General features: G+C 41.8%; 2 protein-coding genes across 2 annotated transcripts; one reads left to right on the forward strand and one right to left on the reverse strand.

Moving 5' to 3' along the window:
* Positions 1-2920: 2920 nt before the first annotated feature.
* commd5 (COMM domain containing 5) lies at positions 2921-19887 on the reverse strand. Its single transcript, XM_061929166.2, has 7 exons — positions 19322-19887; positions 19062-19222; positions 17898-17926; positions 17769-17819; positions 17587-17682; positions 13004-13079; positions 2921-4663 (listed from the first exon to the last, which is right to left on the reverse strand). The coding sequence occupies exons 1-7, from the start codon at positions 19440-19442 to the stop codon at positions 4562-4564; spliced, it is 636 nt and encodes a 211-aa protein (XP_061785150.1). The 5' UTR covers positions 19443-19887; the 3' UTR covers positions 2921-4561.
* fam199x (family with sequence similarity 199, X-linked) lies at positions 19537-26423 on the forward strand. Its single transcript, XM_061929165.1, has 8 exons — positions 19537-19679; positions 20342-20520; positions 22761-22980; positions 23057-23215; positions 23285-23446; positions 23516-23699; positions 25121-25224; positions 25307-26423. Exons 2-8 carry the CDS (start codon positions 20354-20356, stop codon positions 25478-25480), a joined length of 1170 nt encoding a protein of 389 aa, XP_061785149.1. The 5' UTR covers positions 19537-19679; positions 20342-20353; the 3' UTR covers positions 25481-26423.
* Positions 26424-26652: the final 229 nt, after the last annotated feature.

Genomic DNA, 26652 nt, shown 5'->3' on the forward strand with positions numbered 1-26652 from the left:
AGAGGTGGGTAGTAACGCGCTACATTTACTCCGTTACATCTACTTGAGTAACTTTTGGGATAAATTGTACTTCTAAGAGTAGTTTTAATGCAACATACTTTTACTTTTACTTGAGTATATTTATAGAGAAGAAACGCTACTTTTACTCCGCTACTTTTATCTACATTCAGCTCGCTACTCGCTACTAATTTTTATCGATCTGTTAATGCATACTTTGTTTTGGTTTGTCATAGTGCCTGCGTTTCAACAAATAGTCACTGGCGACGTTCACTCCGTTCCACCAATCAGATGCAGTCACTGGTGACGTTGGACCAATCAAACAGAGCCAGGCGGTCACATGACCTGACTTAAACAAGTTGAAAAACTTATTGGGGTGTTACCATTTAGTGGTCAATTGTACGGAATATGTACTGCACTGTGCAATCTACTAATAAAAGTTTCAATCAATCAATCAAAAGTGTGAAGGAAAAAAGACCCTTTTTTTATTTCAACCGTACATCCCGTCAAAAGCCTAAAGACTGACTGCACAGTTCCTGTCTTCACAATAAAAGTGCCGCTCCATCGCGACTGCGCTTTCAAAATAAGAGTCTCCGAAAGCCAGCGCAAACAAGCTAGCAAGCTACGGAGTTTGCCGCCAATGTATTTCTCGTAAAGTGTATAAAAACGAATATGGAAGCTGGACAAATAAAATGCCAAAAACCAACCACTTTCATGTGGTATTAGACAGAAAGGAGGAACTTTTTTTCTCCTCCATTTGAAAACGTGGACGCTATCATCACTACTGTCTGATTCCAATCAATGCAAGTCATCAGAATCAGGTAATACACCAACTTATATTCTTGTCTTCATGAAAGAAAGGAATCTATATGTGTTAAACATGCATGTATATTCATTAAAACACCTTTAACATGTAAACAAAAACGGCAAAATAAATAAATATAAATTATATACTGTATATATGTGTGTGTATATATATATATATATATATATATATATAAGTGTGTGTGTGTGTATATATATATATATATATATATATATATATATATATATATATATATATATATATATATATATATATATATGAATGATATGTGTGTGTATGTTACTCATCAGTTACTCAGTACTTGAGTAGTTTTTTCACAACATACTTTTTACTTTTACTCAAGTAAATATTTGGGTGACTACTCCTTACTTTTACTTGAGTAATAAATCTCTAAAGTAACAGTACTCTTACTTGAGTACAATTTCTGGCTACTCTACCCACCTCTGGTTGATACCGGTTCTAATATATATTTTAATACTTTGATACATTTCAAAATAAAGGGTAATAAATAGACTTTATTTTACCATACAATCTTAGCCCTAAATTGATTACATATAGTTTGTCATAATCTAGGACTAGGTTAGAATAGAATAGAAAGCTATATTGTCATGGTATTAAATACTTAACAATTTATGGTTGCCACTCCTGGCCTGTGCTTTAAGACAGAAGCAAGTACTAAATTAAATGCCAAAAACACTACTAAGGCTACAACTACACAGATAAGACGTGTAGCAAGTAAAACAGTTTGATAAAAAGAGCGTTGGACTCTGCGTGACTCTGTCTGGACACAACAGTATCTTTATGTCTACATGGGAGCTAATAAACTACGTTATTCCCTGTCGGTCTTTAAAATTCTTGTCTGGATGCTTGTCTTTGTATTAATATTGCCACCTTTGGTGAGGCATTCAAAAGGGTACTATAATGGAAAACCAACTTTTCATACCTATTGGTACCTGATTTTGTGAATTTGGGATCCTTATAAGTCTTAAAAAATTTGAAATGAAACCAGGGAGGTATGGCAGAGATATTTATAAAACAAACTTCTTCGAAACTTGCTCCAAACAAGTCATTTGGAATTTGAAACTTTAGTTAGACATATTTTGTCATATCTACTATGTCAGCAGATATTTCCAGACATGGTAGAGGTATACCCGAAGAGCTATGCGCAAGTCTGCTATTTTTAATCAGTGGTAGTCAATAAGTTCTTACTTTTTCTCTATTCTCCGCTGTTGCCATTTCATAGCATATAGTTCAAACTTATACCTTTCAGTAGACTCCATATGGAAACGCTAAAAACTACAACACGGATGACGGGGTGGAGACACAATCAAAGAGGGCTTGGCCTTGAGGAAGGATTCATAATACAGTATGACCTTGCTTGCTGAGACACTTCACTTTTCAAATCCAATTTTCAAGGATTTGCGAGGGACACAAGACCACCCCAAGCAACAAACTCTACAAAGCAGTTTATTGTGGTAGAATAATTTACCAAAGGTACCAAGTATGATATGAAAGGGGCACAATGGAGAGCTATCACTAAAGATATAGCACCCATATACACAGTGAACAAGACTGGGTTTGCTGAAAACTATAGACCTACTGTAAGTATGTGCTACTTAGTCGCAAGTATTTTGCTAAAGTTTCTTTGCCCCGTCTATACAACAGTACTCGTGAGAAACCAGCACAGAGAAGTGTACAGTGCTGTATTTGTCTTCACATTCTGGAATGAGAGAATTGTAATGTTTCTGAAAATGGTACGGTTTTCAAATGTGCAAATGCAAATACAGATGAAATATAATCATTTAGCACATGCATTGAGATTTATCAAGCCTAAAACTGTTCTGCTGTCGCTTGTTTTGAATCTATATTTAGTATGTCGAGAGAGGAAGTGCAAACTAGCACTGCAAAGACAGACGATTGAGAGAGCAAAACAATATTCTATGTCAACATATTTGGACTGTCAAAATTAAACATATTATATTATATATATATTCTGCAATATAATTGTATACCTACTGAATGGTTTAAAAGGCTTATTAAAACAAATTGATTAGTTTTAGTGTCTGCTGACGTTCCCCCCCCCCCATATTTTTTCATATATGAAATATGTCTGGCATATTCTTGTCTGTATCATTCACAACCATCACAACATTGCAGTGCCGCCCAGAGCGCACCCTCAGAGTGCTAAAAATAGTTTTTGTTGTTAAGACTGCGATTGTATATTGCAGAAAAGTTGGTAGATATTTTAGATGGGTGTTGCTTGTTCAATACCATTGCAAAACACCAAAGTTTGGAGAGCAGGATAAAAAGAATGTGGAGGGCAGGATAAAAAGAATGCGGAGGGAAATGAGTGTTTCAATGGGCACATAATGCCGGTAGTAGTACACGCAAAATCGTCCTTTAAATAGGGTGGTTTGCACCACTTTTGCACTCATGATCAACTGCACATGCAGTCTTACCCTGGATTTCCACTGGATGCGGAACTGCACCGCCATGGCGACAAACTCTTTTTGTTTCCATTTAAATCATGTCTCGATTCCCATGGCCGCAAAACCCCTTGCACATGGCGGTGCCATACCGATGTCGTACCGCATCCCTGCACCGAATATATGCAGAGCTTCAGTTTGCCAGACAGCTCGTTTGTTTGGGAGCCGTGTCAAATACCAGCTTATACGGGGGCAAGAGAAGCAGGGGAGTCATTGGCGGAAGTTAAATGAGATGTGGTTGTGTGTATAACACTTGCCAGGGATGATGTTACTTGCTACAAACAAACAAAAAATTAAGTTGTTGTTATGCAAGGTAAAACCCTCGTCTTTTCCACAAATCAAGTTAAGTCAGTGCCGTCACAGACTGTGGGTATTGATGGACGGCAAAGCTTGAGACGTTCCGCGGTGTTAAATTCAGCAACCGTTTGCTACCTTGAACAGGACCGAGTTTATATCCTTTTGTTCCACTGGAAGGACAGAATTAACTGTTTGTGGTTCGCTTTACTACAACTTCTCTCATCAGGTAAATACGCAGAGATTTGTGAGATATCGATCGTAAAATTCTGCGCTACTTCGCTGCACGGCGGAGCCACAACAATGCTCATCAGAACGCGGTGGGGATAGGTGGATAGCAGAGATGTTCCATGGCGGCGCCGTTCAGCAGCCGTTACGCATCCAGTGGAAATCCGGGGTTAGCAGATCACACACAACACGCCTGTATATAAACTATATATTCAACTCTACAGTATATAAATAGTTTGCACATGCGGTTGAGCATTTATTTAGTAGATCAGGCCCAAAATGTATTGTTTAACACAAAAGAACAGCTGCCACTTTCACTCCAGAGGAGTAATAGGGCTTACTTTTGTGAAGTTTATGAACAAAAAAAGCTAAACTTATTTTGAATAATTACTTATTTATTTTCTTTAAAAAGTAAGAAAACAATTGGGAAGTAAAGCTGACTTTTTTTTATTTATTTCTAGACCAGTATTGCTTGTATTACCGGTAAATGGTAAAATATCACAGAGTAAACAGACCACAATTGATAACATCCATCTTTGTTCTATATTGCTAGTCCTCATTAGGATCACAAGTAAACTCCAGCTCCAGCCTATCACAGTTCACTTTGGGGCGAGAGGCGAAGTACACCCTGGACCGGTCGGCAGACAATTTTTTTTCATGTAAATCCTTTTGCATTTTTAGCTTTCTGGTTTTACCAATCTCACTGCTTCCATCAAAAACAGAATGTTTGTCAATCTTGGATCCTCAGAATGCTTCTCTTTTCCAAATCGTTCATTTCTTTGAGGATCAGAGCCACGTTGTAGCGCAGTTCCTGGAATTTCGCCACTGGCACCTGCACAGGAAAACAACAACTAACTTGTAAAGAATGTCTTGATTGGTTGGTTGATCATCGAGTTTAGACGAGAATCACATCTCGTGTAGATACAAGGCTAATGTACTGTAATCTAATTGGGTAACGCATCCACTGGGTAGAGCAGCAGCAGAATCAATCTACTTGATTTTGTTCTACTTTTGGGGCAGATACAGCAGTCTCCAGCCTCATTAGAGTAGAAAGTATGGAGAGTGTCGCCCCCTGTTGACTGAAGCATGTTACTAAAATTCTCATCAATTTGTAATGAGAACCGTCCGTCCATCCATCCATCCGTCCGTCCGTCCGTCCATCCATCCATCCATCCATCCATTTTCTACCGCTTGTCCCGTTTGGGGTCGCAAGGGGTGCTGGAGCCTATCTCAGCTGCATTCAGGCGGTAGGCGGGGTGCACCCTGGACAAGTCACCTCATCGCAGGGACATACATTACAAATACTGTAAATTGTAAAAAATATTATACTAGAATTAAACATTTTATTGATAAATACCATACATTTTCTGTCAATTCTAAATATATTGTATTAACAAAATATTAATTTATAAAGCATTCCTATCATGTTGGCTTTAATTTCAATCCTTTGTGTGTATACAGGACTGTCTCAGAAAATTAGAATATTGTGATAAAGTCCTTTATTTTCTGTAATGCAATTAAAAAAACAAAAATGTCATACATTCTGGAATCATTACACATCAACTAAAATATAGCAAGCCTTTTATTATTTTAATATTGCTGATTATGGCATACAGCTTAAGAAAACTCAAAAATCTTAACTAAAATTTTTTTTAATATTTCCTCAGACCAAGTAAAAACAAAAGATTTATAACAGCAAAACAAAATCAAACATTTGAAAATGTCAATTAATGCACTCAGTACTTGGTTGGGAATCCTTTTGCACGGATTACTGCATCAATGCGGCGTGGCATGGAGGCAATCAGCCTGTGGCATTGCTGAGGTGTTATGGATGACCAGGATGCTTCCATAGCTGCCTTCAGCTCATTTGCATTATTGGGTCTGGTGTCTTTCAGCTTCTTCTTCACAATACCCCACAAACTCTCTATGGGGTTCAGGTCAGGGGAGTTGGCAGGCCAATCGAGGACAGTAATGCCATGGTCAGTACACCAGTTACTGGTAGTTTTCGCACTGTGGGCACGTGCCAGATCATGCTGGAAAATGAAATCATCATCTCCATAGAGCTTTTCAACAGATGGAGCATGTGTGCTCTAAAATCTCTTGGTACACAGCTGCATTGACTCTGGACATGATGAAACACAGTGGACCAACACCAGCAGCTGACATGGCTCCCCAAAAAATTGCTGACCGTGGGAACTTCACACTGGCTTTCAAACAACTTGGATTTTGCTCCTCTCCAGCCTTCCTTCAGACTCTAGCGCCTTGACTTCCAAATTAAATACAAAACTTGCTTTCGTCTGAAAACAGGACTCTGGACCAGTGCTTCTTTTCCATAGCCCAAGTCAGACGCTTCTAGAGATTTTAGAGCACTACATGCTTCCATCTGTTGAAAAGCTCTATGGAGATGATGATTTCATTTTCCAGCATGATCTGGCACCTGCCCACAGTGCCAAAACCACCAGTAACTGGTGTACTGACCATGGCATTACTGTCCTCGATTGGCCTGCCAACTCCCCTGACCTGAACCCCATAGAGAGTTTGTGGGGTATTGTGAAGAAGAAGCTGAAAGACACCAGACCCAATAATGCAAATGAGCTAAAGGCTGCTATTGAAGCATCCTGGGCATCCATAACATCTCAGCAATGCCACAGACTGATTGCCTCCATGCCACGCCGCATTGATGCAGTAATCCGTGCAAAAGGATTCCCAACCAAGTACTGAGTGCATTAATTGACATTTTCAAATGTTTGATTTTGTTTTGCTGTTATAAATCTTTTGTTTTTACTTGGTCTGAGGAAATATTAAAAAAAATTTTAGTTAAGATTTTTGAGTTTTCTTAAGCTGTATGCCATAATCAGCAATATTAAAATAATAAAAGGCTTGCTATATTTTAGTTGATGTGTAATGATTCCAGAATGTATGACATTTTTGTTTTTTTAATTGCATTACAGAAAATAAAGGACTTTATCACAATATTCTAATTTTCTGAGACAGTCCTGTATACACACAAAGGATTGAAATTAAAGCCAACATGATAGGAATGCTTTATAAATTAATATTTTGTTTTGTTGAGATGATAATGTAGAAGGGGACATCTCCCCACATCTCCCTGCAGCTGTCTTTACTGGGGTGTAACAACCGAACTCTTACCTGGGATTTCTACTGGATGCGAAATGGCTGCTGAACGGCGCCGACATGGCGCGGACTCTTTTCATTTCCATTCTAGATTCGAGTCAATGTGTCAGTTTCCACAGCTAGTGGACCCTCTGCCCACGGCGCCACCATGCCGGTGCCGTACTGCATTCTTGCACTAAATATATGCAGAGGTTATATTTTTGCCGATCGATGCAACACAGCAGACCAATTTAGCTAAAATCTGCTTGTGTGGGACAGGAAGTAATGCACAAACACATAATAACCTATCCGGTTGACTATCAAATTAAAATACTCCGTGTTTAAGGCACATCGTATTTTAAAATTTGAAACGCCCTGGGTGGCGATGGACCTGAAGTCAAATAGTCAAAGGTTTTCAGACGTAGTTTCACCTTGTTGACACTAGTGGATGAGGACATGCTGATTCTGGAGGTCCAAATCAAGGAAGCCTATTGCATGCATATGCTGGACAGCTGGGCCTATGTCAAGTACCAGCTAATACAGGGCAGGGGAAGCAGAAAAGTGGTTCGCGGGAGTTAAATGAGATGTGTGTGTGTGTGTGTGTGTGTGTGTGTGTGTGTGTGTGTGTGTGTGTGTGTGTGTGTGTGTGTAAAGCTCGCCAGGGATGATGTTACTGTTGTGTTGTTGCTTGCTACAAATACAAATATAAAGTTGTCGTTCTGCAAGGCAAAACTGTCGTCTTTTCCACAATACAAGTAAGAGCCTTCATAGACGCCCGACAGTGGGTATTGATGTACGGCAAAGGTCAGAGACGTTCCGAGGTGTTGCCGTTTTGCAGCCGTTAGGTGTCTCAAATGGCAGGATCGAGTTTTTTTGTTTCTGCTCTTCTGAAAGGACAGGATAAACTGTTTGCTCAGTGGCTTTGTGGTTAGAGTGTCCGCCCTGAGATCGGTAGGTCGTGAGTTCAAACCCCGGCCGAGTCATACCAAAGACTATAAAAATGGGACCCATTACCTCCCCAGTCTGCTCTATTTCGCTGCACGGCGGAGCTGCGACATGAGCATGAAACAGCGGTGGCGATTAGCGGACGGCAGAGACGTTCCGTGGTGGCGCCGTTCATCAGCCATTCTGGATTTAGTGGAAATCAATCAATCAATCAATCAAAGTTTATTTATATAGCACTAAACCCCAAGTGTCTGAAGGTGCTGCACAAGCCACAACGAAATCCAGGGTTATCCTCCCTCCTCAGCCATAGCCAGTAATTTGCTTTTTCAGCCCCTTCCCTCAAGTTCTTTCAGGGCTTTCTGCAGGCTTTTCCCTTATACGCCTGCTGCTTGGAGCAGTTTGACTGTTGATTTTCCTGCATTTCCGCGACACCCAATCTCCACCGGGTATATCCTGGTTTTCGAGCCGCCCGCTTGGCATTCCGCTGCCTGCTCAGAATATGTGCTTCCTTTCGTATGCTGCTGGCATGCCTTCTTCCCCAAAGGATAGTGACTTCTATGAGAAAGATCTCTATGCCACAGACCCCATTACAATGTCTGGTCATATTACTGTTGTAGCAATATCCCTTCAAAAGACCAACTGCTTTCTCAGGTCCACCAACATCAGCCACTTTTTTCCAGAGGTGAGGATTCGGTTTCCCTCCCTGGCTGGGGGACAGAGAGTGCTACAAGACCGGATAAAGGCTGTCAGTGCCAGCTTTGTGGTTGCTGATGTATTGTTTGCTGATACTCTGCACCTCTCAAAGACTTCAGCTAGCTAGGCCGGGCCTTGATCGTGGTGCCACCTGAAGCGATCTTGAGTCAGAACCACTCTTCAGCCCGACAGAATGTGCTGTAGTCTTGCTTTGCCACAACCGCACGGGAAAACTAACTTAATCTATAGCAACTGCATCAAATTCCGGGGGCATGAATGGTGACATATGTTACCCTCAGCTGGAAGCTAAGCCTTGATTGTAGTGTTCTCCAGATGTCTGACCAGATCATATGCCTGTTGGTGGTGACGCATTCAAGGCCCTTGGTTAGATGTGGATATTGCTTTGATGTAAAAGTGGTTCTACTCCAGTCTTGAGACCTCTTTCACTACCATGTTTTTTTGCTGCTTTCTATTGGCTTTGGCCCAGAACTGCTGTGGTTTTACAGAGCTTAATCCAGCAATGCCAGACTGGGTCAGTTACATTACTATACAGTGTTGCAATTTGGAAATGGTACTTCATCTTGCGTCCGCCATTTTTGGCCTGCGCGGACGAAGACCTTGGCACTCCTTATGAGGGGGTCAGATGATTCCTTCAGTTTCAGCACCAGGTGTGTCTTTTCTTGCTTATAACCACGGCTGACAGGATTGGTGGGGAGCTGCAGCACATTTAGGAAAAACTTCCGTCTCAAAAGCAATGTAGAAGTGCCAACCACTTGTAGATGAAACTATTGGCTAGACTATCCATCTTGGTGATTGATGATGAAGGGATTTCACAAATCTTCAAGGGCCACATTATTAAACTTGTGGACCGTTACCGTGTGCTCCTCCATCTGCTTTTGGAGGCTGTCCATGTCTTCCTTGAGCAGCCTGTAAAAGTGTTTGCTGGTAACACCACAATGTGTTCTTCCTAGGCAGGTGGCTTTGTTCAATCTTTGCCAATCCTTCAGCCAGTTATTGCTTGGCTTGTTTCCTCATCTGTCTGTCTGACAACTCAGCAGTGGTTTCTTGTCCATCCTTGGGATTGGTTCTTATCAAAACCACAGTTGTTTTTTTGCATAACGCAACCCTCTTTTAATGGCCAAGCTCCTTGACTTCTCAGCTTTGATTTTCCTTCTCGCCCATGACAAAAGCTTGTCAAATTGCTTAAAGGGGAACATTATCACCAGACCTATGTAAGCGTCAATATATACCTTGATGTTGCAGAAAAAAACCCATATATTTTTTTAACCGATTTCCGAACTCTAAATGGGTGAATTTTGGCGAATTAAACGCCTTTCTAATATTCGCTCTCGGAGCGATGACGTCACAACGTGACGTCACATCGGGAAGCAATCCGCCATTTTCTCAAACACCGAGTCAAATCAGCTCTGTTATTTTCCGTTTTTTCGACTGTTTTCCGTACCTTGGAGACATCATGCCTCGTCGGTGTGTTGTCGGAGGGTGTAACAAAACGAACAGGGACGGATTCAAGTTGCACCAGTGGCCCAGAGATGCGAAAGTGGCAAGAAATTGGACGTTTGTTCCGCACACTTTACCGACAAAAGCTATGCTACGACAGAGATGGCAAGAATGTGTGGATATCCTGCGACACTCAAAGCAGATGCATTTCCAACGATAAAGTCAAAGAAATCTGCCGCCAGACCCCCATTGAATCTGCCGGAGTGTGTGAGCAATTCAGGGACAAAGGACCTCGGTAGCACGGCAGTTTGTTCCCGCAGATGAGCGAGTTAAACCCCCTGGATGTCTTGGCTCACACCGTCCCTTATGCCACCGAAGATGATCAAGAGAAGAATATCGACCCTAGCTTCCCTGGCCTGCTGACATCAACTCCAAAACTGGACAGATCAGCTTTCAGGAAAAGAGCGCTGATGAGGGTATGTCTACAGAATATATTAATTGATGAAAATTGGGCTGTCTGCACTCTCAAAGTGCATGTTGTTGCCAAATGTATTTCATATGCTGTAAACCTAGTTCATAGTTGTTAGTTTCCTTTAATGCCAAACAAACACATACCAATCGTTGGTTAGAAGGCGATCGCCGAATTCGTCCTCGCTTTCTCCCGTGTCGCTGGCTGTCGTGTCGTTTTCGTCGGTTTCGCTTGCATACGGTTCAAACCGATATGGCTCAATAGCTTCAGTTTCTTCTTCAATTTCGTTTTCGCTACCTGCCTCCACACTACAACCATCCGTTTCAATACATTCGTAATCTGTTGAATCGCTTAAGCCGCTGAAATCCGAGTCTGAATCCGAGCTAATGTCGCTATAGCTTGCTGTTCTTTCCGCCATGTTTGTTTGTGTTGGCTTCACTATGTGACGTCACAGGAAAATGGACGGGTGTTTATAACGATGGTTAAAATCAGGCACTTTGAAGCTTTTTTTAGGGATATTGCGTGATGGGTAAAATTTTGAAAAAAAACTTCGAAAAATATAATAAGCCACTGGGAACTGATTTTTAATGGTTTTAACCATTCTGAAATTGTGATAATGTTCCCCTTTAAGGAGCCTGGTGGTGCATGGAGCTGTCTGAACAAGGCATGTTACATTGTCTATATAGCTCCTCAGTGGTGGAAGTCTCTCTCCCGATGGCAGCTTAATTGTTTGTATTCTGTCACATGACTTCTTACCGGAAGTGTTAAAAAAGCGGTGGTTAACCAAGCCAACCTGGCTGTTGTGCAGCAAGCAGCGCGCAAACTCTTGAATACGCAAGGGACCTAGATCTTCATTCAAAAAGCAGATACGAGCAAAAAATCTAACTATGCAATGGAATAGATCCCTATACTCTATCAAAAAAAGATTTGTCGAGTGATATCAACAATTATCCGTCGGTGGAGTTCCCAGACATGTTGAACTATCTGGTGCTCCAGACATCATTCTACACGACAAACCAGATGAAAACTTTGAAAAGCATGGAGGCCTACAACTTTTTTGAGTGTGGCTGGGTCAAGAAATTTGTTATCAAGGCTCTCCTGCGTAAATCATGCATCGTTGCATTTCATGATTCATCTTCATGTCTTGCGAGGACGCGTCCATGTAAACAAACAGTGACTACAAGCACTCAACAACTGACATCGGTGACTGCATATCCATTTAACTAACTGACAAATACTGGATCATCACCATATTTGATTTTTGTCCTGTTGTCATATGTACTCTCACACATTTGTGTACAAAATAAACAAGAGGGGAGACGTACCTTTCTTGACAAAGTATCATTGACTCTGACTTTCTGGTTTCTGTTTGTTAAAAATAAAATACAAACAATATCGAGATAATACTTCAATGGGAAATACTAAACGAGTAAAGTATATCGAAAATATATGATTCACACCTTAAACAAAGTGGTCACTGCAAACTCATGCGTTCTTCGACTCTGCTCCCTTGGACTGGACTGCATGCTGTCGCTGTCTTCCGTAAGATGTTGCACCCTTTAACATTTATCCTTTTTTATGATTTGAATGGTTCGTACAGCCGAAAACAATGCGAGCATAGGGTATTTTTCTTCAAGAAAAGCTAAATGGCTGCCATTGAGAACAGACACTGCTTGACCACCGCACATATTCAATGAGCGGAACGTGACGTCATTTAAATCCAAGCTATAGCCCCAACTGCGTGCCTGGCATCTATGAGGATGGTTTTGAAAGCATCCACCAATAGGACAGGGAAGATTGCACATCCAATGGCGAGTCCGTGTTCTAGCTGCTGCCATCTTATTGTGTAGCTTTCCAGAGTGAAGTACATATGTAGGTTGCTGAAGTACCTGGATATGATACTCTACACACAGTCTGGTACATGGAAGAATTTCAAGGCAAAGTCTATAAGATTGTGTGGTATTGAACCATATGTGTTGGCGAGGTCCAACCACACCACATGCAGATCGCTCTTATCTTGCTTTGCCCGCCGAATTTGATCCCAGATCACGGCGCAGTGCTCAAGGCAACCAAGGAAGCCAGGTATTCCGGCTTTTTGTCAGCTTCTATTAATATGTTCATTTGCCAAAAGGATGCTCGTCAATGGTCATTCGCCTTGCCAATATGGAGAACTAAATATTTTCCTCCAGGTTTAGCAAAGTAATGCTCCTGAACTGGCTGATAATGTGGGAGTCCTGCTCTTTCAGAATAAACACACCAAACCGCTTGCTGCCACTCCACTGGGACTAGTTCCTTCTACTAGGACTCTAGGTAGACTCAAAGTACTTGTGGTGAGTGAATTAGTGGCCCTAAATTAGTTTAAAATCTACCTATTTGTTTAAACCTGTGATATATGTATTTTTCAGAGTTGAACCTCCAAAATGGATAAGAAAAATATTGTTTTTTTAAAACAAAATGATATGCTTTTAAGCATTCAGCACAGTTATCAAGTACCTCAAATTGGTGAAAACATCCATTGGACAGTTTCATCTGCATCAGCACAGAAGGCTGCAGTGCTCTGGCCAGAGAGCTGAGGAGAGACACACAAAATATTACAATCTTACACATCAACTAGAAAAATTCCTAGATAATTTTGATGGGCCTCCTATCTGTGGATTACTTGAAGAACAACTTGCTGAAGCTTTGAAAATTGACATAGTGGTATCTAAACCAGAAAAAAGATCCCGTGCAGACTCTTTCCAAGAAACTACAGAAATGCTTTGGGGAATTTGCATTACATGGAATTGCTACAGTTTTAGTTTTATTTGGTCAAATTCGGTCCTTCTGTCATTTAATGGATGAAGTATAAAACTCTTCCACCATGAATGTTGCTAAAACATTCAAGTAGGTTATTGTATGAGATATAGTATGTACACTATGTACGTATAGTATACACATATATATACACACACATATACATATATATATATAAATATATATATATGTCTTAATAAGGTTATCCAAAAAATAGTGCTCGATACCGTAGTAGAGCGCAATATATGTATGTGTGGGGAAAAAAAATCACAAGACTATTTCATCTCTACAGGCCTGTTTCATGAGGGGGGGTACCCTCAATCATCAGGAGATTTTAATGGGAGCATTCGCATACCATGGTTTATATAGGGCACAGAGTGGGTGGGTACAGGCTGGCTTAGGGGCGTGGTGATTGGCTCATGTGTTACCTAGGAGGTGTTTCCGTCTATGGCGGCATGCTGTTACAATTTCGCTGCGCTTGTTGAGGGATGACAGGTCTGGACGGTAAATAATAAACAGTTTCTCTTTCAAGCATAGGTTGCATCTTTTATTACCACTATTGTAAGGTGTGCTGGATGCAAGAATTTGCCATGTTATTGAATATTCAACATTATTGTCTTTGAGGTCCCAAATGTGTTTGCTGAGTTCTGTGGTATTTCGCAGGTTTTTGTTCCTGAAAGAAGCCTTGTGATTGTTCCATCTGGTTTTGAATTCTCCCTCGGTTAATCCTACATATGTGTCGGATGTGTTAATGTCCTTGCGTATTACCTTAGATTGGTAGACAACTGATGTTTGTAAGAACCCCCCGTTGAGAGGGCAATCAGGTTTCTTTCGACAGTTACATCCTTTGTTGGTTTTGGAGTCGCTCTGTCTGGGGGCCGACGGCTCATTTGCAATTGTTTTGTTGTGGTTTGAGATGATTTGTCGTATATTGTTCATGCAGCTGTAGCTCAATTTAATGTTGTTCTTGTTGAATACTTTTCTTAGGGTGCTGTCTTTGGGAAAGTGTTTGTCAATCAGATTGAGGAATTTGTGTCCAATGTTAGTTGAGACGTTTTTGCTGTATGGGGGGTTGTACCAGATGATGTCGTTTCGTTTTCTGTTCTTTTTTGGCTGGTTTGCTGGCGTGGGTTCATAGGTGAAGGTGAAATTGTATCCGCTTTCATCAAGGGCTTTTTGGTACGGGAGGGTTGCTTGGTCAAATTCAGCTTTGCTAGATGACAGCATCGATAGCCTTTTATTGATTCCGGTAGGTATTCTTTTCGTGGTGGTGGGTGGGTGGTTGCTGTCATGGTGCACGTATTGGAGTGTTGTGTTGGGTTTCGTGAATGGTTGGTAGCTGTTATTTCTCAGGTTGAAAGTGACGTCAAGGAAGTTGACGGTTTGCTTGTTGGCTTCAATCGTAATCCGTAGGCCGTTCTCTTTGAAAATTTGGCATATGCGCTTCTTGGTATTCTCGCTGCTCCTTGGCGAGGCGCGACACACTGCCAGTCCGTCATCACGGTAAATACCAAGGTTCAACTTTATCTCCTTTGATATCGAGGAATTTTACCCTTCCATCACGCAAGACCTACTGACTCAAGCACTAGACTTCGCCTCAGACTACGACGCAATCACAGGCAACGAAAGAAACATCATCATCCACGCAAAAAACTCCATTCTCATCCACAACAGTACACCATGGCAAAAAAAGAACAATGCAACATTTGACGTCACTATGGGAAGTTTTGACGGAGCAGAAACGTGTGAACTCGTTGGGAGTTTCCTCCTCTCCCAGCTCGCTAGCCTCAATCTGAACCTTGGTATTTACCGTGATGACGGACTGGCAGTGTGTCGCGCCTCGCCAAGGAGCAGCGAGAATACCAAGAAGCGCATATGCCAAATTTTCAAAGAGAACGGCCTACGGATTACGATTGAAGCCAACAAGCAAACCGTCAACTTCCTTGACGTCACTTTCAACCTGAGAAATAACAGCTACCAACCATTCACGAAACCCAACACAACACTCCAATACGTGCACCATGACAGCAACCACCCACCCACCACCACGAAAAGAATACCTACCGGAATCAATAAAAGGCTATCGATGCTGTCATCTAGCAAAGCTGAATTTGACCAAGCAACCCCCCCGTACCAAAAAGCCCTTGATGAAAGCGGATACAATTTCACCCTCACCTATGAACCCATGCCAGCAAACCAGCCAAAAAAGAACAGAAAACGAAACGACATCATCTGGTACAACCCCCCATACAGCAAAAATGTCTCAACTAACATTGGACACAAATTCCTCAATCTGATTGACAAACACTTTCCCAAAGACAGCACCCTAAGAAAAGTATTCAACAAGAACAACATTAAATTGAGCTACAGCTGCATGAACAATATACGACAAATCATCTCAAACCACAACAAAACAATTGCAAATGAGCCGTCGGCCCCCAGACAGAGCGACTCCAAAACCAACAAAGGATGTAACTGTTGAAAGAAACCTGATTGCCCTCTCAACGGGGGGTGCTTACAAACATCAGTTGTCTACCAATCTAAGGTAATACGCAAGGACATTAACACATCCGACACATATGTAGGATTAACCGAGGGAGAATTCAAAACCAGATGGAACAATCACAAGGCTTCTTTCAGGAACAAAAACCTGCGAAATACCACAGAACTCAGCAAACACATTTGGGACCTCAAAGACAATAATGTTGAATATTCAATAACATGGCAAATTCTTGCATCCAGCACACCTTACAATAGTGGTAATAAAAGATGCAACCTATGCTTGAAAGAGAAACTGTTTATTATTTACCGTCCAGACCTGTCATCCCTCAACAAGCGCAGCGAAATTGTAACAGCATGCCGCCATAGACGGAAACACCTCCTAGGTAACACATGAGCCAATCACCACGCCCCTAAGCCAGCCTGTACCCACCCACTCTGTGCCCTATATAAACCATGGTATGCAAATGCTCCCATTAAAATCTCCTGATGATTGAGGGTACCCCCCCTCATGAAACAGGCCTGTAGAGATGAAATAGTCTTGTGATTTTTTTTCCCCACACATACATAAATATATATATATATATATATATATATATATATATATATATATATATATATATACACACACATACATACATATATACATACATACATACATGTACATATATATATATATATATATACATATATATATATATATATATATATATATATATATATATATATATATATATATATATATATGTGTACATATGGACAGGCTGTCCTCACTCAGGTCCGGCTGGAAATCGGGAGAAATTCGGGAGAATGGTTGTCCCGGGAGATTTTCAGGAGAGGCACTGAAATTCGGGAGTCTCCCGGAAAATTCGGGAGGGTTGGCAAGTATGATATACAGGTCAAACATGTCTATATTGACTAATTAGGGGAAACAAATAAAGTGACCGCTATAGACAGGTGGCCACTCTATGTAGGTTGGCCGTCATTTTGAATTTCAGTACATGTGAACCTTTAAACAATTACGGTATGTATACATGTAAGTGTGCATGTATCCGGCATTGTAATTAACCGTTTCTAAAATACAGTTTTGCAAGCTTTCTAAGCTTGAACAGTGCTATGCAATTTGAGCTTCCTTTTTGTTGCTCATGTGAACAGGATGCTGTTTTCCATTCATGACAAACTTTCGGGGATTGGTCAAGTGTGCAAAGCTCAGGGGAGCTTCGATGAGACTTACCCAGTACCGGCGCGGTTGCATGGACTGGATGCTCGCCACCCCCCGGTTGGGATCCCGTTGCGGCGACCGCAAATCCCGCTTAAGAAATGAAATTTCACGAACCGTGGTATGGCAAATTTTGATATCGGTTGCCGCTATAAGGAGTCAAAACGTTTTGGAATGCAAAATGAGTGGCCTCTGGCCACGTTAAACAGTTTGCCGCTTTGGACACTACCATACTTTTTTCTGCGGGGGACATTTTTGTGGCTGCTATCGGCAAATGACGGCCATAGACAGATGTATTTGTTTTTAAATATGTGTGAAATAAGTAAAATGCTAATTGTTAGCATGCCAGCACCTAGCAAGAGAACATGTCATGAATGAACTGAAAAGTTTGATGTTGGAAGGGTTGAAAAATTATAAAACTAAGAGTGGGACAAAAAACTTTGGCCCATAATAATAATAAAGGATAAGTCCAAGCAATATTAAGATAGGCAAAGAGCCCACTTATAGCTGCAAAGCAGCAATGAGGACAATAACAAGAACTTAGTAAAACACTCTTCAGCCTCACCTTGTAGAGATGGCTACATCCACTCTCCATTTAAACTCATCTACTGTAGGCAGGTGGGGGTCCCTCTGAGAAGTCGCTGCTTCCAGAGCTGCACGCCTGCAAATACAAAGTATTTGTATCATGAGTACCTTGGTCTCAAGTTAGTGGGGAAAAGGGGGGAATATGTGTAAATGCAAGCATACCGATTTCCAAATACCACACTGCAGAAATCCATGATAAAGTCTTCTGGTATCCTGAGGAAAACAAAGGAGCACAAAGTCAATAACTGGAAAAGAAGGACCGATAGGTGGTCTGTAAGTGGCGATTCTTGCCTTAGGTCGCGAAGATCCTCTTTAAAGGCCTACAAAGGCACATACAGTACATGTTATCAGACAATTTTATAAATAATCTTCCAGTTGTCTTTGTAACAAATCTAAGATCGGCAGGCAGTTAAAGGTTATGTAATGCAGACTCAACACTGTGTGTATGTGCATATACCCATGCTTATGAAACCAAATAATAGGGTTTTGTCACATTCTTATGCTGGATCATCGAATTTCTCCTGATTTCCAGCCGGACCTGAGTGAGGATAGCCTGTCGTCACGTCCACTTTTCCTCCATATAAACAGTGTGCTGGCTCAGTCCCGTTATAACATCTACGGCTTTTGGAGCTCAGTGGCAAACTTCAGCCTCATTGGTGAGGCTCCCTTTGCAGAGCCTGGAGATCATTTAAATACCATAATTTGGGAAATGTGCATTTTTGAAAACATTTATATACTGTGAGGCAGTGAAATTGAACAAGCTGATTCCTGACTGGTGAGCAAACCATAAATACGTCCCAAAAATAAAATGGATAGTTTATTTCTGCATTGACGGATTATTTTGCCTTCACTGCCAATGACGCGGGTTTACCTGTGCATTTAATACGAGTAGCGAGGATTTAGCACTGAAAATATGTATGTCTACACATGTACATTGCACTTCTTTAAGATGTCATCGGCTTTATTTGGTTTGTTTTTAACTTTTAATAGTTTATAAAAAGTGTTGTGCTCTGTGGCTACAGACTATTTTCCTTTAGTGGAAGATTTGGAAAAATGGTTCTTTTGATTGGAAACTTTGCCGACCCCAAATGAGCAGTGGTTCTCAAACTTTTATCACCAAAGACTACCTCAGAAAACACTTGGCTGTCAAAGTACCACCATAATGACTAACATTAAAATACAATAGCGTAGTAGGCCTAAGTATTCATCAAAACAAGGCAGAGGTTTCAATTAACAAGTATATGTAATATTTTTGGCCACTGAACTACTAGTAACATTGTGTTTAAATATAGGAAAATAAAACACTGTATTTTAATCACGTGAGTCATTGGGTACCACTAAATGGAGCCTCTACACATACCACAGTTTGAGAATCACTGGACTAGAGAAAACAAGATGTAAACGTGAGGTCTTTGTTATGTTTAATTGTAAGGTACAGCATTATAGGCAGCTCACCTCCTGCTTAAGCAATGCCTGTGGTTTACGAATAGCCTCAGACAATATTCTGTACATCCCAGCTACAACATGACTCAGCTTGTCCTGTGGAAGGACACTCGTCTCTGCTATTGACTTCATCGTGTCTCTGCAGTCCTTCCCCTCCAGGGCATTCACCACCGCTTCAGTGACAGAATGCAGCATTACAGCATTGACACAATTGAAATAGGAACATTTGTTTTACAGCGTTTTATCCAATCTTATATATTACTAATAAGTACCTTTCAGTAATTTTCTGAACATCTCTTGCTCCACATCCTTGAGGTTCTTTGCCATAAACTCGATCTCAGGCGGTATTCTACCACCCAGAAAGCTGCTGTCCTTTTCTTGGGTTGATGACATCACTGAACATTCGATTCCATAAAAAATAGTAACAAGAATGGAATATAAGTCTTGAAATAACAGATAGGTGTTTGTTTTTCCTCTGTATGTGATAACTTCCGTGTTGTGTCACATGACGTTCTTCTCGCTTTTGAAATTCTCGCGATGAGTCACTTCTCGCGATAGCAACGCAACTTGTCGGTGGCGAGGATTTGCAAATGAAGGTTGCGCAAAATCTCGGACTTTGAACGACAATAGGTTGGTATTTTCCGTCATTGTGTCCTTCAAATCGTCCCAAGTTGTATTTAATGACTTCACATTGATTCGCGTGTTAGCCAAATTACTTCGGTGTCATTTGATGGCTTTTGTCGCCGCCCCGTTGGCATTTAGCATTAGCCGAAAGCTAACAATATTAGCTAGCTCTTCGTTCTTACAGCACGCTATGAGCCCCTAATCAAAACACAACACGTATAAAACAAGAATTTACCGAAACCAATACTTTAAAAATACAGTTAATCTCTCTTTTACATGTTCTGTGTGACAGCAAGTTTGCAGGTGACGATAAGAAAATAACAAGGGGGATATTCTGAGGAGTGCGTGACGTCAAAGTGCCAACAAAACATTTATGGCTGCATACTATTTTATGAAACTTTGGTTGGCTTTTTTTGGCTACCAAGCAATAAAATGAAGATTTGCTTCACTCTAGTCGTTCAAATTTGGCTGAACTGGTTTTGTTGTAAATGGTTATTTTATGTCAATTGTCATAATGGTAAGACTGACTTAATCAAACATGCATAGTAATGCTACTCACATGTTGTATCATGTAGTTAGTCTAGTCTGTGTACATGTACATTTACAATTTTATTTGGAATGTTAGGAGTTTTTCTGCATTAAGTCTCACGTCTGTTGTTTTGTCTCAGGTACATGCAACCATGTCCGATTCTCTGTATGAGAAGTTTTTGGCCCCAGAGGAGCCTTTCCCTCTCCTCTCACAGAGAGCAAACCTCAGTGATGTCGGAACCCTTGACGTCAGTGATTTTGGCTGCCAACTCTCATCCTGTCACAGGACGGACCCCCTACGCCGTTTCCACAGCAACAGGCAAGTAGCACATTGTCTCTTTTAGAAGAGGTGGACCCGTGGGTCCAAAAAAAGTTAATGAGAAATGCTAAAACAAATGCGATCTCGAGTCACAATAACACGCAGTCTAATTTCCAAATGACGATATTTAAGTGTAGCAATGGAGACGCGTAACTGTCGCGTAGAGTAAAACTACACAGGACATGACCAGGAGGGGCTGATCATGACAGTAAGTTTGTTAACAGTAAGTTTGTTAATAGGCGATAATTTAGTAAAAAAACAACCCGATTGACTCTGGTGGGGAAAAAACAGGCGAAAATTAATTATATAGAACGTCGTGTTATATCAAACCGCATCATATCGAACTTTGCTTGTATATGGCTGTTCAGATTTGAAGGGCTGAAATTATGTTTAAGAAAACGTATTTACAAAGTTGTAAACACATATTTTTATGCCCCATCCATGAAAATACTCAATTCATTAATAATGATATAATCCTACTTTGCAAAAATGTGTTTACTAACCAACTGGACACGGTAAACAAGAGCTGACCGTATTTCTTTGTCGGCATATGTGGTTTAATTTTCTTGTTTGTTTCTACCACAGCATGCATAAAAATATGACGCACAAGTCCTGGCCAATAATGCAAATTACACGATAACGTCATCGTTTTAAACTACCATAGATAGATCAGTGATTCTCAAACGTGTACTACTAGTGGTACGCAGGCTCCATCTAGTGGTATGCCAATAATCACCTCATTAAAGTACAGTGTTTTATTGTCCTCTATTCCAACATAGTGTTACTGTTCAAACTGTGCGTAATGTTACATTGGCCAAAAATATTTAAATATACTTTTTAGATAAAACCTCTGCCTTGTTTTTAATGAATACTTACCCCTACTAGGCTAATACTTGTTGGGGAACCACTTTTTTAGGAATATTGCCTATCGAATGTTGCCTATTGTTTACAGTCATTATTTTTTTGCATTCTAACATGTAAAAATCGGCTCATTCTTGGTGGCTAGCAATGCAGCTCTTGGGAGAAATCAGTTCTACTTCTAAATCACTTTCAAAATGCATTCAGAAACCGTCAACAATACTTAATTTACGTTCGTAACCTGTATAATAACCAAGCTGTGGCGACATTGTTATTGTTAGAGCAAACACCGAGGAACTCTTTCTAGCGTAGTAACACATCGGCGTGCTACGGTATTACCCATAAAAGCTAACTACGGCAAGAAATAAGCTAGCTTCTACAACAACACGAAACGCGTTTAAGTTTGTAATGTACAACAACGTGATAAGACACCAATCTGTGCTGACTGAAAAACATGAACAATTATATTACAGTATCTGTGAAGTATTAGCCCACATTTTATGTTTTGTTTGTACACAGCTAGCCAGACAGCGTATGTACTAACATGCATGATGTGCTGCGTGTGACTCACACAATGGACAGTTGTCTGTCTGGTCCAGCTAGCCAGGGACATTTTTTCCAGTTTATTTGGGTAAGCACCCCATTTATGTTGAAATAGCTTGGCTTCAAATTCCACATTTTGCAGCTTGGAGTCACTTCCACCTCACTCTCCCGGCTTCCGTCTGCTCCAACGTCTCACTCTTACTTCATGTTCGCTTCTATAAGCAGCAGTTCATCCTTTGTATATTCATCTTCCAAAAGATACGGTTGTAAATCCTCATTTGTCCAAAAATAGTCATCTTTGTTGTTTGTTACTGAATCTGCCATGATTAGAAGACACTCGCTACATTATATATAGACTTGCAGTCTGTATATAAATAGTTGATGGACTGTTTTGAAGTTGTTAGAGGGCTTTGAAGGCTACAACGGTGACTCCCATTAGCCACATCTTTCAAGTGTTTTATATGATCTTTAAAATCCATCCTCTCATAATGATTGTGAACCATAGGCAAAATTCCCAAAAAGTGCAGTTTCCCTTGAAATAAAACCTCTATCTTGTTTTTAAAGAACAATTAAGCCTACGATGCTACTATATTTTAATGTTGGTCATTACGGTGGTACTTGGAGAGCCAAATGCTTTCTGAGGGTGTAATGGGTGAAAAAAGTTTGAGAACCTTTTAGATGGATGCTAAAAGATCAAAGTTATTGACTTCATTGCAATTTTGCGCCGGGCTTATTCCCACAAATATCCAAATTTTTACATAAATACCTTTTATGTTTTGCCATATGTATGAGCGGTTGCGCAATTGTAAACAAATGTGTCCTAACTTCTTGCTCTCCAGATGGAACCTGACGTCCTGTGGGACGAGTGTGGCCAGCTCCGAGTGCAGCGAGGAGCTCTTCTCCTCGGTGTCCGTGGGCGACCAGGATGACTGCTACTCCCTGCTGGACGACCAGGATCTGACCTCCCTGGACCTGTTTCCAGAGGGCAGCGTGTGCAGCGACGTCTCCTCCTCCATCAGCACATACTGGGACTGGTCCGACAGCGAGTTTGAGTGGCAGGTGGGGGGCGGGTGGTGCAAAAACTATTTTAATGTGCCGTTGTACATTCAACTAAGGCGCCACACTTACCTTCCAGTTGCCAGGAAGCGACATCACCAGCGGCAGCGATGTCCTGTCCGACATCATTCCTAGTGTTCCGAGTTCCCCTTGCCTGGTTCCCAAAAGGAAGCCCAAACCTCATCCTCACCACAACCTGGATGAGCTGCCTTGGAGCGCCATGACCAATGACGAACAAGTAATCCCAACGCCGGCAGGGTTCGCGTGTGCAAGAGCAGCAAAGTGAAAGCCGTGTCGCTCTTTTCAGGTGGAGTACATCGAGTACCTGAGTCGTAAGGTCAGCACGGAGATGGGCCTGCGAGAGCAACTGGACATCATCAAGATCATCGACCCCTGCGCTCAGATCTCGCCCACGGACAGCGAGTTCATCATCGAGCTCAACTGTCTGACGGACGAGAAGCTGAAGCAGGTGGGTCACGTGACACACGGCTCTTTGCCGCAGCACCCGTGCCTCCTAACGCCAGGGTAACATGCGCAGGTACGTAACTACATCAGAGAGCACGGCCCCAGGCAGCGGGCCAGCAGCATCCGGGAAGGCTGGAAGAGGAGCAGCCACAGCAGCGCCAGCACAGGCGGCGTCAGCGGCGCCAGCAGCAGCAATGCCAGCATGGTCAGCTCGGCCAGCTCCTCTACGGGATCCACTGCGTCCAACTCTGTCGCAGGTACGCTACCTGGTGGAGGTTTGACTGCAGTGTCACGTTTCCTGTTGGTTTAGATCAGGGGTCCCCAAACTACGGCCCGCGGGCCGGATCAGGCCCGCCAGTGTCCAAAATCTGGCCCGCGGGAAGTGCCAAGTTAATGTTTTTTTTTTTAATCTGTCCTTTCTAATCCATTTTCTACCGCTTGTTACTCTCGTGTCTGCTAGCCGCTCAGGCAAATAATTTTGTCTAAAAATGCATTTTCCCATCGATAACGTGACATCATCGCGCTTGGAATATATATACTGTATATATACACACTATATTGCCAAAAGTATTTGTCCACCTGCCTTGACTCACATATACTTGAAGTGCCATCCCATTCCTAACCCATAGGGTTCAATATGATGTCGGCCCACCTTTTGCAGCTATTACAGCTTCAACTCTTCTGGGAAGGCTGTCCACAAGGTTGCGGAGTGTGTTTATAGGAATTTTTGACCATTCATCCAAAAGCGCATTGGTGAGGTCACACACTGATATTGGTCGAGAAGGCCTGGCTCTCAGTCTCCGTTCTAATTCATCCCAAAGGTGTTCTATCGGGTTCAGGTCAGGACTCTGTGCAAGCCAATCAAGTTCATTCACACCAGACTCTGTCATCCATGACTTTATGGACCTTGCTTTGTGCACAGTCATGTTGGAAGAGGAAAGGGCCCGCTCCAAACGGTTCCCACAAAATGTTTTGGTATTTTGGAGCATTCAAAGTTCCTTTCACTGCAACCAAGGGGCCAAGCCCAACTCCTGAAAAACAACCCCACACCATAATTCCTCCTCCACCAAATTCCACACTCGGCACAATGCAGTCCGAAATGTACCGTTCTCCTGGCAATCTCCAAACCCAGAATATTTACGGGCAAGGAAATTTCACGACTGGATTAGTTGCACAGGTGGCATCCTATGACAGTTCCACGCTGGAAATCACTGAGCTCCAGAGAGCGGCCCATTCTTTCACAAATGTTTGTAGAAACAGTCTCCATGTCTAAGTGCTTGATTTTGTACACCTGTGGCAGGGCCAAGTGATTAGGACACCTGATTTTGATCATTTGGATGGATTTGGCAATATAGCGTATACATACAGCTCTAACCCAATGCGGCCCCTGAGTCAAAAAGTTTGGGGACCCCTGGTTTAGATTCACAATAGCAATGAATATGTTAGAACTGTGACCATGTCATGTATAGTCATTCTTGATGAATGACACTATTTCAAAAGTTCTTGGAGTCTGACTGCTTGTGTGATGTTTGTCGTCTTCTTATCACACCCCTTCTAACTAACAAAACACCAACTACAGTGGAGTCTGTTTAAGTGGAGTCGAGCACCTGTCTATGTGGACCAAGTTCTTGTCTGTCCTACTGTAGAATTGAAGTGTCTTCTATGTTGGTTTGTTTAGGTGGTCCCGCCTCAGCCTGCAGTGGAGGCAGTGTTGCTAACATAAGCAGAGCACACAGCGACGGTAACCTTTCCAACGCTGCCGAACGCATCAGAGATTCTAAAGTAAGGAATGTCTTTCATTTCTCCGCTGGACTTTGTCAATTCTCACTTGTTCCGTTGGCCTCACGCTCTGCTCTTTTGGCAGAAGCGATCCAAGCAGCGTAAGCTCCAGCAGAAAGCCCTTCGTAAGCGGCAGCTGAAGGAGCAGCGGCAGGCCCGCAAGGAGCGTCTGAGCGGTCTCTTCCTGAACGAGGAGGTGCTGTCGCTGCGAGTGACCGAGGAGGACAGCCACGGAGACGACCTGGATATACTGATGTGACAACAGTGAACTCATCAGCGCTCCCTCTTAACACCTGATCTCACCACGCAGATAGCTTAGCACGCTTAGCACGGGCTCACACCAACATTCTCCTTCTTTGCCTAACCCTGCACTGTTTATATACCATCAATGTAGCCGGGCCAAGCTGACCGAGACGTCGCATGTTGAAGGAAAGACACAAAGTTCTATGCTGGACTCCACCGCAGAGCTGCTCTGTCCTTCTATCTTGTCGAGGCTTCTGAGGGAGCACTGAAGCGCTGCATGTTGAAAGCCACACCTCTTCTATACTATATCATTCTTTTATTGACCCACCTCTTATCCATGTCTTGTAAATAAATAACTGCATATTTACTGCTTGGTTTAAGCTTTAGTGTTAACAGTTTAATTTAATGTTTTCTCCCTTTCCTGTGTGTCGAGTGGCACCACACACACACACACACGCTTAGCGCAATCATGTTTAGACTCATTTGTGTTTGCTTCGTTGGTTTCAACTTTGAGTTTTCCTGATAGCACTCCGAATGTAACTCTGCCACGCAGTCTCTGAATGAATAGACCGTCGTACTGGAAGATGTGTTCGTGTACTGTACATAGCAGCTTCTGATGAGCGCTAACATCCAGCTGCTAAAGAACAGTGTTTGGCGGCCGCCTGAGATGAGAGTAACATGTTTGTTCTCTCCATCTCTCTGCTATGACGTGTTGAACCACTCGCAATTACCAGCCTCTACTTTGTTGTTTACTCTGATTTCTCCTGAATGCATTTTTAATTGCAGTTCTTTTCCAAAGCCTTTCTATGTATTCTGTAGTCTTGAAGTAGTCACAAACTCTATTTTGGGGAGAGAGAGAAAGATAATTTTGAAAAGCAAAAAAGTGACAATGATGCATTGAAATTATGTGTATATAAAGTTTTGATGATTATGACATTAAAGATATTTGGGAAAACAAATGTCTAATGGGAAATGATTCTGCCCAGAAATAGTGCCCACAGTTTTAGTGCAGATATAAAAAACTTTAACAGCCAGTTGGCTAAACATTTAAATATTGTCTGTCACTTTCTGTATATGTACTTTTATACTGTACATACAATCAACCCCAGTCCTAAGATTGTGTTCAGGAGTGTCCATGCGTTAAGCTTTGTCAAAAATGGTGTGCATTTGAAGATGAAACTGAAGGAA

The sequence above is a fragment of the Nerophis lumbriciformis genome, linkage group LG34 (assembly GCF_033978685.3).
Source record: "Nerophis lumbriciformis linkage group LG34, RoL_Nlum_v2.1, whole genome shotgun sequence".
Lineage (NCBI taxonomy): Eukaryota > Metazoa > Chordata > Actinopteri > Syngnathiformes > Syngnathidae > Nerophis > Nerophis lumbriciformis.